Source organism: Lissotriton helveticus, chromosome 2_2 (assembly GCF_964261635.1).
Source record: "Lissotriton helveticus chromosome 2_2, aLisHel1.1, whole genome shotgun sequence".
Classification (NCBI taxonomy): Eukaryota; Metazoa; Chordata; class Amphibia; order Caudata; family Salamandridae; genus Lissotriton; species Lissotriton helveticus.
This window is the reverse complement of record NC_136060.1, coordinates 515067998-515082715: the sequence shown is the minus strand read 5'-3', so window position 1 is coordinate 515082715 and position 14718 is coordinate 515067998. Positions and strand designations below refer to the sequence as shown.

Sequence of the window (14718 nt, the reverse complement as noted above, 5' to 3'; positions counted from 1 at the left end):
GGGTATCCACAAGGTGAAAGCCAGGCATCCCGCCGCGAGGGGCCGTAGTGGAGATTAAGCAAGCTATTGCCCAGAGTCGCAGAGTGTGACCCAGTGAGTCGAGTAGGCACCAGAGCGAGAATTGTCGAGTCCCTGGAATTTTTTAGCCCAAGACCCGCCAAGGCGGGGAATCGAACCCTGGTCCACGGCCGATCTCAGCTTCATGGTCTGCCGCCTCTAACCACTGAGCCACGCTTCTCCACTCTACAAGTCAACCACTAAAGGGATATCTGTCTTTTTTTTAACAAAACTGTTAGTGATTTATTTTAAACTTTGTGAGCTACAGTAGAGTGTAGGTGGCAGACAGAACCATGTGAAAACTTGGCTTGTTTGGGCTCGAGGTTCCACGAGAACCTGGCACTGACCCAGAGCCCGGCTCGAGCTATAAGTGGCCCGCCCACCTCTAGGTCTAAGTGCTTCAGTGTGTGACGCTCCAACACGGAGAGGGGTACCAAGTGCCTAAGTATCAACTGTGAAAAGAGCTAATCGGCTGGCAGCCTCTCGAGTCTTTTACCAGTTGATTTGGAAAGAGCTCTGGTATTAATTGCTCTGCTTCTTTGTATGTGTTAATTTCTGTAGTGTTAAAGCGCACAGTAGCGGTCAGCGCGGCGTCTTGCATAGCTAAATGAATAATTCTATTGTATTCGTTCTTTTTTACCTCTCACTCATACCCGCTCAGCTTTGTGTAGATAACAGTGGTGTTGAGGTATCGCATCGCCTCGGGTGTAATTCGTATGGCTAATAAATGACCGACCACACGCATGTATGTCCCGTTTTTGGAAAATCTGTCTACCCAGTTAAAGTTGCTTTCTACACCATATTCCCCCAGTTTAACCTTTTGAAACTTGCCTGCCATGTGAATGACACAAAAGGAGCGACTCATTTCCTGACGGTGTTCATTCAAATCTGGATGGAAACCACATTTGTTTGTTATGCAATCTGTTATGAGACCCAAACTTTTCCGTCTCTTTCTCATAAAAGCATAGTCTCTGTAATTGCACACTGTACAAAGCTCACGCATTACATGGTTTTCTCTGTTTTGTTTTGACTTGTATAATAAAGTATTCGTAGTGGTCGCTGGAAGTAGGAGCAGTGGTACAACCCTATTTGTTTTAACTTTCCACTATCAATGATTTGAAAACACAGCGCTGAGAACTGAAGCATTTCAATTTTGAGGAGAGTGAGTTCACTTTCTTATCTCTGGAAAAATAAACATGCCACTGAGATAAAGTTGCAGTCGTGGTGTGGGTCACGCACTCCTCCTTGTATACACGTTGAGTAGCTGTGGTGTGCCTCAAAGATATCACCCCCTGACAAGAAGGTGTGGTAATCAATGTATGGTCAGTGGTACTTAGAATAAGTGCCAGCTCCTTGAGCACAACCTATCGATATCAAAAATGTACACTTTAAACCAAAGTTGCATCAACTGTTGTTCATGTTTAATTCACATGATTTGAATGTCATTCGTTGTAGGAATTCATTCCAATGTTTGATATGTTAAATCCATCGTCATATGTACATAATTTCACAATTTACCGATGCATTTCGGACCAATGGTCCTTCGTCAGGGGAATCCTAGAAAAACAATAATTCAATCTAAGTATTGTGCCCCGAGGTTCAATCCAGATAATTAAATGCATAATGGTGCAAAAATGAATAGATTAAATATACAATGCTGAAACGTTGCGGTAATAGCGTTAAACAAAATCGCGATATTAAATTATCCAACGTTCTTATTCCCGTTAATCCGTGAAAACCCTAGTGCTCGGCAGTTTGTCAAGCGACTCTAACGAGCCCCGTGTCATTATGAATAACGTTCTAACTATTCACCAAAGATTCAACCACGTTCATGCCCTGTGCCCGGTGTTTGTAAAAACAATATCCAAGAGTGATATAAACGTGCAAATCAAGAAAGTACAAAAACTTACAAGAAAAGTGCAGTGAGAGCCCGCGTCCCACTCATGCGCCCTTTGCCGGTGCATGCAAACCAAGTTTTACGTGAAAACGGAAATGTATGAAGTAGAACCAGAGACATGCAAAGCGGTCTATGCATGTGGCGGCCATCTTGTAATGGTGTTGGAAGATGAACGTGATAACCCACGAAAGTTAGTCAATCGCATGGAGCGCTAAACATGCAATATGTTTATAGGATGGAAAAATAAGTTCTAAGACGTGCAAAGATAATTGTAATAAAAACCTGTGTTGAAAAGCATAAAAAGACTAAAACATAAAAACAGTACATTAGAATGCAGTGAAATGAATAAAATAAACATGTCAGCAAGTATCATTGTCCATAGAGGTGCTCTACAAGTAGCATGTAAATTCCATCCGATCATTAAGACCGGACGGCTTCATGGATTGGAGAAATTTTATCCAATGATTTTCACGCTGTAGTAAAAAGTCATTATTGTCTCTGCCATCCCGTTTACTGACCACTTCCACAGCAGCGAATCGCAGTTGGCTAATGTTGTGTCTGCTGTCTTTAAAGTGTGCAGCGAGGTTGGATTTCAGGTTCACTGTTCTTATATTGCTCTTATGTTCATTCACTCTCAGTTTCAATTTTCTGGAGGTCTTTCCTGTATATATCAATCCACAAGGACATTTGATGATGTATATCACATTCTCCGTGTCACATGTTGCATTTAATCTAAGTTTGATGTCAGTACCCTTCAGTGGATGTTTAAGCACAGAACCTTTGATCATGTTGTTACAGTTTTTACAGTTTAGACAAGGTTGGTTACCTCTGTATGTAGTTTCTGGAGAGTATCTAGGATTTTTGATGATTTCTTTAAGATTCTTACCTCTTTTGTAGGCAAATAAAGGTTGTTCATCAAAGATGCCATTGAAATCTTGTTCCCTGCTGATGATCGGCCAATGTTTCAGTATTGAAGCCTTGTATGTACTTGATGCTTCTGAGTATTTGGATACGACCACTGGTCTTGTGGTATCACTTTTCTGTTTAATAACAAGTGTGTCCTGTCGTGTTAGACTGTCGCATCGTTCTTTAGCTTTGGTCAAGATGTTTCTAGGATACCCTCTTTTTTCGAAACGTTTTATCATGTTTTCTGCTTGTGTTTCGTATTCAAATTTGTCGGATACGATCCGTTTGACTCGAAGGAGCTGTGAGAAAGGAAGGTGATTCTTCAATGGTCTCTGGTGATAGGAATTGTAGTGAAGGATGTTGTTATTATCTGTTCCTTTTCTGTACAGGTTGGTTTCCAAATGATCACCAGCTCTCGTTAGTCTGACATCCAGGAATGTGATAGTTTGTTGGTCCACTTCATGAGTAAACTGAATACGGTCATTAATGTTGTTCAAGTTTGTTAGCGCCAATGATAGAGACTCATGGTCTCCTTGCCATATGACGAAAATGTCGTCTATATATCTCAGAAACATTTTGGCATGCATAATCCATGGAGTCTGGTTCAAAATATTGTTGTTCTCAAAGTATTGCATGAATGCATTAGCGTACACAGGTGCCGCACAGTTGCCCATGGATGTTCCGGACAGCTGTGCGTACAGTTGGTCATTCCACGAAAAGTAACTCTGGTATAAGGTGAAATGCATCAGCTGCATGATGAAGATTTGAAAATCATTGGCAAGATCAGAGTGTAGTAAGATGTCTTCTACTGCTTCCATTCCCAAATCATGGGGAATGCTGGTATAGAGGGATTTAACGTCTATGGAACAGAGCCAGATGTTGTCGCCTTCCTCAAATTTGATTTCCTTGATCTTCTGCAGATAATCCGTGGTGTCTCTTACATATGTACAGGACTGTTGTATTAAAGGCTGTAAATATCTGTCAATGAGTTTGCCAGTATTTTCATGTATACTCCCACGAGTAGAAACAATTGGTCTGAATGGAGGTGAAGTTAGACTTTTGTGGACTTTCGGAAGCATATACATGCTTGGAATACGTGGGTTGTTAGTGGTTAGAAATTTCTTAGTTTTTTGATTTATAGTTCCATTTTCTTCAGCCATTGACAGTATGTTCATTAATACTTCATTGTACTGGTTGGTAGGATTGAAATGCATGAGACTGTAAGTGTTAGTGTCCGAAAGGTGTTCTTGAACTCGTTCATTGTAAAATGTGGTATCCATGAGGACTAGCGCGCCCCCCTTGTCAGCAGTTTGATAAGTTATTTCTTCTTTCTTTGCCAAATTATTCAGTATAGAATATTCTTTGTTAGTTAAATTCAGATGTTTATTTTTCCTAGTGTAATTGATACCACTGATGTCATTTTTAACCAAATTCTCAAAAGTGTCAAAGGACTTATGACTGACAGGTGCCATTAAAATGTGCTCCTTGCTCTTAATCCTTTGAGTTGGTCAGTGTGATCACTGTCTTGTGATGGTAAAACGTTCTCAAAAAAGTGTCTCAAACGCAAGTTGCGCATAAACTTAAATAAACTGACTTCAAGTTCTAACTCGTTGGTATGACTGGTAGGGATAAATGAAGTGCCATGTGTACGCTAATGCATTCATGCAATACTTTGAGAACAACAATATTTTGAACCAGACTCCATGGATTATGCATGCCAAAATGTTTCTGAGATATATAGACGACATTTTCGTCATATGGCAAGGAGACCATGAGTCTCTATCATCGGCACTAACAAACTTGAACAACATTAATGACCGTATTCAGTTTACTCATGAAGTGGACCAACAAACTATCACATTCCTGGATGTCAGACTAACGAGAGCTGTTGATCATTTGGAAACCAACCTGTACAGAAGTAAAGTAAAGTAAAGTCCACATTTGTAAAGCGCACAATCACCCGTAAGGGTCTCTAAGCGCTGGGGGGCCGTCGGGAAGATTAAGCGAGCTATTGCCCAGAGTCACATGGTGCTGGGCTGACCTGCCGCCGGAGCCGGGGATCGAACCGTGGTCCCCAGATTCCAGCGTCAGTCGCCCTGGCCGCGGCGCCACACCTAAGAACAACATCCTTCACTACAATTCCTATCACCAGAGACCATTGAAGAATCACCTTCCTTTCTCACAGCTCCTTCGAGTCAAACGGATCATATCCGACAAATTTGAATACGAAACACAAGCAGAAAACATGATAAAACGTTTCGAAAAAAGAGGGTATCCTAGAAACATCTTGACCAAAGCTAAAGAACGATGCGACAGTCTAACACGACAGGACACACTTGTTATTAAACAGAAAAGTGATACCAAAAGACCAGTGGTCGTATCCAAATACTCAGAAGCATCAAGTACATACAAGGCTTCAATACTGAAACATTGGCCGATCATCAGCAGGGAACAAGATTTCAATGGCATCTTTGATGAACAACCTTTATTTGCCTACAAAAGAGGTAAGAATCTTAAAGAAATCATCACAAATCCTAGATACTCTCCAGAAACTACATACAGAGGTAACCAACCTTGTCTAAACTGTAAAAACTGTAACAACATGATCAAAGGTTCTGTGCTTAAACATCCACTGAAGGGTACTGACATCAAACTTAGATTAAATGCAACATGTGACACGGAGAATGTGATATACATCATCAAATGTCCTTGTGGATTGATATATACAGGAAAGACCTCCAGAAAATTGAAACTGAGAGTGAATGAACATAAGAGCAATATAAGAACAGTGAACCTGAAATCCAACCTCGCTGCACACTTTAAAGACAGCAGACACAACATTAGCCAACTGCGATTCACTGCCGTGGAAGTGGTCAGTAAACGGGATGGCAGAGACAATAATGACTTTTTACTACAGCGTGAAAATCATTGGATAAAATTTCTCCAATCCATGAAGCCGTCCGGTCTTAATGATTGGATGGAATTTACATGCTACTTGTAGAGCACCTCTATGGACAATGATACTTGCTGACATGTTTATTTTATTCATTTCACTGCATTCTAATGTACTGTTTTTATGTTTTATTCTTTTTATGCTTTTCAACACAGGTTTTTATTACAATTATCTTTGCACGTCTTAGAACTTATTTTTCCATCCTATAAACATATTGCATGTTTAGCGCTCCATGCGATTGACTAACTTTCGTGGGTTATCACGTTCATCTTCCAACACCATTACAAGATGGCCGCCACATGCATAGTCCGCTTTGCATGTCTCTGGTTCTACTTCATACATTTCCGTTTTCACGTAAAACTTGGTTTGCATGCACCGGCGAAGGGCGCATGAGTGGGACGCGGGCTCTCACTGCACTTTTCTTGTAAGTTTTTGTACTTTCTTGATTTGCACGTTTATATCACTCTTGGATATTGTTTTTACAAACACCGGGCACAGGGCATGAACGTGGTTGAATCTTTGGTGAATAGTTAGAACGTTATTCATAATGACACGGGGCTCGTTAGAGTCGCTTGACAAACTGCCGAGCACTAGGGTTTTCACGGATTAACGGGAATAAGAACGTTGGATAATTTAATAACGCGATTTTGTTTAACGCTATTACCGCAACGTTTCAGCATTGTATATTTAATCTATTCATTTTTGCACCATTATGCATTTAATTATCTGGATTGAACCTCGGGGCACAATACTTAGATTGAATTATTGTTTTTCTAGGATTCCCCTGACGAAGGACCATTGGTCCGAAATGCATCGGGAAATTGTGAAATTATGTACATACGACGATGGATTTAACATATCAAACATTGGAATGAATTCCTACAACGAATGACATTCAAATCATGTGAATTAAACATGAACAACAGTTGATGCAACTTTGGTTTAAAGTGTACATTTTTGATATCGATAGGTTGTGCTCAAGGAGCTGGCACTTATTCTAAGTACCACTGACCATACACTGAGATAAAGTTCTCACAGAGATGGAATATACATAATATCAAAAGTCAAACAATGACAGCCCCACGACTCTACAACAAGATCTCATACCTTGGAACGGTATGCGATATTCTACTGTGATGTGCTGAAGCACACTCCTGTTCCCACCATAACTAGTGCATGCTTCAATTACAGAGCTAAGTGTCTTACCACAACTCTTTATTATCGTAAGGAGCAATCAATTGGCTCCTAGATCTCCAAGATGGGCATCTTCTTTAAATTCAAAACCAAAACACATTTTTATTTAATGAAATGAAGAAACCGGGATTGATGCTGAATTTCAACTGCAGTGGCTAAAATTAACTGTTTACGCTCACCTGTGTTCTGGAGCGACAGAAATGCCTGTCTGCCATAAAGTAACAACACAGTTTTTTCCTCCTTAAAAGACACTGATGAATATTGGCCCAGTTTCTCTTTTGTTTTAAAGGTAAATGGAGAGGGTTTTTTTCAAAACATTTACATTCCAGAAGCACACTTATATACTTGCATACCACACTTACCAAAGAATGACACCACACGTAACAAAGAATGATACCACATGCACCAAAGAATGAAACAACACGAACTAAAGGATGAACCCACACATATACCAAAGAATGAAACCACAAGTACCAAAGAATGAAACCAACGTACTAATGAATGAAACCACAAGTACCAAAGAATGAACCCACACATATACCAAAGAATGATACCACATGTACCAAAGACTGAAACAACACGAACTAAAGGATGAACCCACACATATACCAAAGAATGAAACCACAAGTACCGAAGAATGAAACGACACGTACTAATGAATGAAACCACAAGTACCAAAGAATTAACCCACACATATACCAAAGAATGAAACCACAAGTACCAAGGAATAAAACCACACGTACCAAAGAATGACACCACATGTAGCAAAGAATGAAACAACACGTACTAAAGGATGAACCCACACATATACCAAAGAATGAAACCACAAGTACCAAAGAATGAAACAACACGTACTAAAGGATGAACCCACACATATACCAAAGAATGAAACCACAAGTACCAAAGAATGAAACGACACATACTAAAGAATGAAACCACAAGTACCAAAGAATGAACCCACACATATACCAAAGAATGATACCACATGTACCAAAGAATAAAACACGAACTAAAGGATGAACCCACACATATACTAAAGAATGAAACCACAAGTACCATAGAATGAAACGAGACATATACCAAAGAATGAAACCACAAGTACCAAGGAATAAAACCACACGTACCAAAGAATGACACCACAAGTATCAAAGAATGAAATCAAACTTACCAAAGAATGAAACAACACGTACTAAAGGATGAACCCACACATATACCAAAGAATGAAACCACAAGTACCAAAGAATGAAACAACACGTACCACACATATACCAAAGAATGAAACCACAAGTACCAAAGAATGAAACGACACATACTAAAGAATGAAACCACAAGTACCAAAGAATGAACCCACACGTATACCAAAGAATGAAACCACAAGTACCAAAGAATGAAACAAGACATATACCAAAGAATGAAACCACAAGTACCAAGGAATAAAACCACACGTACCAAAGAATGACACCACAAGTATCAAAGAATGAAATCAAACTTACCAAAGAATGAAACAACACGTACTAAAGGATGAACCCACACATATACCAAAGAATGAAACCACAAGTACCAAAGAATGAAACGACACATACTAAAGAATGAAACCACAAGTACCAAAGAATGAACCCACACATATACCAAAGAATGAAACCACAAGTACCAAGGAATAAAACCACACTTACCAAAGAATGACACCACACGTAACAAAGAATGATCCCACATGTACCAAAGAATGAAACAACACGTACTAAAGGATGAACCCACAGATATACCAAAGAATGAAACCACAAGTACCAAAGAATGAAACGACACGTACTAAAGAATGAAACTACAAGTACCAATTGCGAACCCACACATATACCAAAGAATGACACCACAAGTATCAAAGAATGAAATCAAACTTACCAAGGAATGAAATCACAAGTACCAAAGAATCAAATCACACGTACCAAAGAATAAAATCACATGTACCAAAGAATAAAACCACATGTACCAAAGAATAAAACCACATGTACCAAAGAATTAAACTATAAGTACCAAAGAATTAAACTATAAGTACCAAAGAATTAGACAACATGTACCAAAGAATGAAACCACACATATTAAAGAATGAAACCACACATACCAAAAAATGAAACCACACGTACCAAAGGATGAAACCACCGAAGAATGAAACCACAAGTACCGAAGAATGAAACCACCGAAGAATGTAACCACAAGTACCTAAGAATGAAACCACAGGCACCGACGAATGAAACCATAAGTACCAAAGATTGAAACCACCGAAGAATGAAACCACAAGTACCGAAGAATGAAACCACCGAAGAATGAAACCACCGAAGAATCAAACCACAAGTACCTAAGAATGAAACCACACGCACCAAAGAATGAAACCATAAGAACCAAAGAATGAAACCACACATACCTAAGAATAACACCACACCTACCAAAGAATGAAAACATACCTACAAAAGAACGAAACCACCAAAGATTGATACCACAACTACCAAAGAATGAAAACAGAGAAACAAGAGGTTCTTGCTAAGGTTTTTTAGATTCCTGCACATATGTGTACAGATATTCAGTGTTTGTGAATCCAGAGAAGACTCTTGGTCTGGAAAACTATGATTTTAGGAAACTTTTCAAATTTGAAAAAGGAAAATATAACTCATAGGACATCAAAGGGCTAAATTCCAATCCCTGTATAAACCATTATCACACTTGTGCAGTTCTCCCCTGATAGATTGTGTCAAGTCAAATCTGACATGTCTTCAGGAAAAAAGCGTTCGAAGAAGCCAAAACATGTAATTTGGTGTCTTGAAAACTGATTCTGCATGTCATGCCTTATTTCAAGTTGAAAACTATGAATGATAGGTATTACCACACGTGGTAAATACTGCACCCTGTGGTAGTGAGATTTACCAAAGGTAAATCCCTCACGCTATTCAGCCCTTCTTGTAAGGAGGACCATATAATGGCCTTAAATATAGTGGTTAAGAGAATTAAAAGTATTTTCTGGATTACTAGCAGAGGAAAATATTGCATTTTTAACTAAATGACTAATATGTTGTTTATAAACATAAAAATATAGGTGAACTGAGCAAAATGGAAGATGACAGTTTTCTGACATTCTTGCAGGCAGGTCTGGAACAATACTGATGCAATGGTTGATCTTGAGTGCTAGATTGCATGGTATGCATGACATGTGACCGATTACCCCACAGCGATTAGCTTTTCAGAGGCACTGGCCTGTTAATTAGAACTTACCAGGGTTGGCCTCATTCTCTTCCCACTTGGGCGTCTTCTGGACCCAGGCAGCCAACTCCTCCCCATCTTCACTCTTCACTTTGATAAAGGAATGTTGATTGCTTATGAGCTCCTCTGTCTCTTCAGTCTTGAGATGGATCACAGATTTGTTGGAATCGCTGACACACTGCTCTACTCCTTCTTCCACTTTTGTAGGAGCTACGGGGTCTTGGAGTTGCCAGTGAGAGGTTTCCTCCTCCTTGAGGTTCACTTCAGCACTCAGTGGTTGAAATGGCCACTGCTTGTAATAGGAGACACACTGGTCTTCACTTTCTTCTACCTTTGTAGAAGCTACAGTGTCTTGGAAATGCCAGTCAGAGGTTTCATCCTTGACCGTCGTTTCAACACTCAGCAGATCTGGTGAACAGTGCTTGGAATTGCTGACATACTGCTCCTCCCTTTCCTTTAAGTGTGCAGTGGGTGTGGAGTCTTGCAAGCGCCAGTCAGATATTTCCTCCTCTTTGACCTTCACTTGAATACTTTGTGGTTGCGATGACTGATGCCTGTAATCACCGATACACTGCTCCTCCCCTTCTTTCACCTTTATAGGGGCTGTGGAGTGTTTGTGGTGCCAGGCAGGGGTTTCCTCCTGCTTGACCTTCACTTGAACAGTTAGTAGTTGTAATGGCGGGTGGTTGTAATCATCGACACACCGCTCTTCTCCTTCTTCCATCTTTGTAGGCACTGTTGGGTCTTGGTGATACCAGTCAGAGGTTTCCTCCTCCTCGACCTTCCCTGGAACAGTTAGTTGTAAGGGCAGGTGGTTGAAATCACCAACACCCTGCCCCTCAATTTCTTCCAACGGTCCAACAGTTGTGGAGTCTTGGCGATCCCAAGCAAGGATTTCCTCTGCCTTGACCTTCAACTGAACTGTGGTTGGCTCCTCCTCTTCTTCAAATTCCATTTGGTTCCTGGTGAGTTGCCTATTTATGGTAAACACCAGGTCACTCTCATCAGCCTTTGCTTGGTCCATGTACTCCTGGACATCATTACAAAGTTCCTGGCCTCCATTTTGAGCCATCACTTGGTTCACGGAGGTTTGCAGATCGCTGCCAAACATCTGCTCGCTGACATAAGCCTCTGCTTGGTCCATGCATTCCTGGAGAGCACTGGCAGCTGCCTCTTCTCCCTCTTCAACCATTAAAGGGTTTCTGGTGTTCTGCACATCACACGTGCGCGCCACGTTTTGAATTTTAACCTGGTCCATAGATTCCTAGTGATCCCCGGCAGACGCCTCCTACGATCGTTCTGTCATTCTTGGAATTCACTGCTTGACTGGGAGACACCATCTATGATTCTGCTATCATATCTGCTAAGGCAAAAGACAGAAGCACAAATTTACTTCAGTGCACAGAAGGAAGAGGAATCGTTTTTCAACAGTGATGCTGAAGCTAGCAGTATCTTGTCTTGAACAATTACTCACTCTCGCCACTGACTTCCCGAGCACCTAGCCCCTCTCTCATTCACAAAACCATATTTGTGATGTTCCAAAAAATACTCCAGCAACTACTATAAGCAATACATTCTCTAGATACACTTCACTTCAAAAGTTAACATCTCTCACTCCAAGGTCCCAGCTATGGAATGTGCTCTCTCCAGCCATTCTCACCAAAATCAGCAATCATGCAATCAAGAAACAGACTCATCCACTTCTAGCATCAACCTCTATAAGGATCTATAGACAAGTTGTATGTTCTTTTAAGTGTATACCCAATACCTCATCTGCATGGAAACAATGCTCATTTTTGTTTCATTCAAGCCATAGTTTTATTTTGCAGCGCAAAGTTGCCTGAATTCAGTCTGTTCACCAGAAAAAACTTAACAGAACATATGTGAGAAGTAACACCCTACCATATCATGGTGAGGAGTAATACCCAGCTCTATCCTGGTGAGGAGTAATACCCTCCTCTATCATACTTATTATTATTATTATTAATTGAGTTTTATTGAGCGCAAACAACCCGAAGGCCTCGTAGCGCTGCATTGTCTTAAAGAGAGGGCAAGAGAGCCAAGTTAAATGAAAAGAAGGGTTTTCAAATCCTTCCGGAATTTCAGCAGATTAGATTCGCTGCGAAGGGTATTGGGCAGGGAGTTCCAGGCCTTGGCTGCGTTCCAGGAGAAGGAACGGCCACCCCATCTGGCGCGCTTGGTTTTGTTTATTGTAGCTAAGAAAGCTGTACTAGATCTCAAAAGCCTATGAGGAAGATAAGGGGTCGCCAAAGAACAGATCATGGATGGGGCGGTTTTCCACATGGCCTTGTGCATAATGCACATAGATTTAAACAGCACCCTGGCCTTAATTGGAAGCCAGTGTAGTTTCCTCAAGGCTGCTGTGCCAGATTCTCGCCGGTTAAGGCCTAGGAGGAGGCGAGCAGCCGCATTTTGAGTAATCTGGAGTTTCCTTGTCGTAGATACCGGAGCCCCCAGGTATAGGGAATTTCCGTAGTCTAGCCGAGATAGAATGATGGCTTGCACCATTATTCTGCGGGCTTGGAAGGGAAGGAGTGGTAAGACCTTCCTAAGCATCCGCATCAGGCCGAAGCAGGTGGCAGACAGGACGGTTGCTTGTTGTTTAAAGTTTAAATTTGTGTCCAGCCACATGCCCAGGCTCTTTATTTGGGTTTTTGGTTGGGGCGGGTTTCCCATGCAAGGGGGCCAGTCCAGCAGAGGGCTGACAATAGCTGGATTGCCCAGGATCATAAGCTCCGTTTTCTCCCCATTGAGCTTCAGGTGTGAGGAAGTCATCCACTGATTAATTGCAACCAAACATTTGGTGAGGTTGGGGGGGGAGGTATTGGGCTGGTTCATTGAGACAACCAATTGCGTATCGTCGGCATAGGTTACTATGTCTAGACCAAACGAGTGCACAATGTCGGCAAGTGGTTGTAAATAAACATTAAAAAGTGTAGGGCTCAGGGAGGAGCCCTGGGGTACACCTCGATCAAGAGGCCAAGTTTTTGAGTGGATGTTACTCTCCACTACCTCAAAGGAGCGATCCTCCAGAAAGGACTGGAGCCAGTGTATGGCTTTTCCTGAGATTCCTATTTGGCGTAGGCGGTGCAGAAGACTGCTGGTGTTAACAGTGTCGAAGGCGGCACTAAGATCAAGCAACATAATTGCTACCGTGCCGCCTTGGTCCATCTGTTTTCTTGCCATCTCAGTCACCGTCAGAAGGGCAGCTTCAGTTCCTAACTTGGGGCGGAATCCTGCTTGGGAATCATGAAGCAGAAGGTTGTTTTCTAAATATTGTGTGATGGAGGCATTAATGTGTTTCTCCAGCAATTTGCTAACCCAAGGGAGAAGTGAGATCGGACGGTAGTTAGCCATATTGTCAGGGTCCAAGGTAGGCTTTTTTAGTAGTGCTCTAACTTGGGCGCATTTCCACGCCATAGGGACTGTCCCTGTAGTGATAGAGGAGTTTAAAATATTAAGGATGACAGGCCTGATAGTGTCTATGATCTTAATTAGATGACAGGGGGGGGCAGGATCAGCAGGTGAACCCGATTTGACCCTCCGCATTAGGATATCAAGTGAGTTTTCATTTAGCAAAGGAAACTCATCCAATATATGAGGCGTAGAGTACGGTGGAATGATTCCGTTATCATGGACTACCGTAGGGGATTCGAACGTAGAAATAATGTTTTGAATTTTCTTATAAAAATATTCCGCCTGATTGTCACTCCGTGTCTGGGCTTTGCTAGGATCAAGGGGGATAGTCGGGGTGTCAATAAGAAATTTTGCAATTTTAAAAATTTCACTGGGAGAGTTGGTGGCAGAGGTAATTTTATCTTCGAAGTAGGATGCTTTTGTATTTCTAATTTCCGCTTTGTATTTCTTAATTGCCTCCTGATGGTTGGATTTATCTAGCTTATTGCGGGAGACCCTCCAAGTTCTTTCCAATTTCCTGCAGACTCTTTTCAACTCTTTGAGTTGGGGGGAGTACCATGGTGCGTCTCTTGATTTGGTCTTTTCCTTGAGGTCTCTCAGGGGTGCTACAGAATCCAATGCTGTACCCAACCAGTTGGTGTAGTTGTCATAAAGAGACGTAGGGTCTGCTTCAATTAGGGGGGGAGCAGGGGATAGGGATATCGTCCACCGATCAGTGGAAAGTTTTGACCATTCTCTCCCTTGCAGAATAGTGCGAGGGAGGATTGGGGCTAAGATAACTGGTGTCCACTGTATAGGGATTAGATAGTGGTCTGTCCAGGCGAGTGGCAAAGGCGTCCCTACCTCTAGTCTTTGGTCATTGCTGAATACCCAGTCTAAGAGGTGGCCTTTTTGATGGGTGGGTTGAAAACCCTCCTGAGTAAATTTGAAGGGCCGCCAGGTCGTCTACCAAAGATCTGGCCACCAAGTTGCTTGGGTCATCCAGATGGATGTTGATATCTCCTAGTAAGGAGAGGTGAGGTCGTGA

The 14718-nt window shown here is 41.5% G+C and overlaps 1 protein-coding gene across 1 annotated transcript in view; it reads right to left on the bottom strand.

Annotated features, from left to right (window-relative positions):
* Positions 1 to 14718, bottom strand: part of LOC144821593 (uncharacterized) — a 71415-nt gene that overhangs the window by 47798 nt on the left and 8899 nt on the right. Inside the window, exon 2 of the mRNA XM_078678812.1 lies at positions 10266 to 11613. Within this exon, the coding sequence (XP_078534938.1) occupies positions 10266 to 11511 (1246 nt within the window). The 5' untranslated portion in view covers positions 11512 to 11613. The remainder of the gene's footprint in view (positions 1 to 10265; positions 11614 to 14718) is intronic.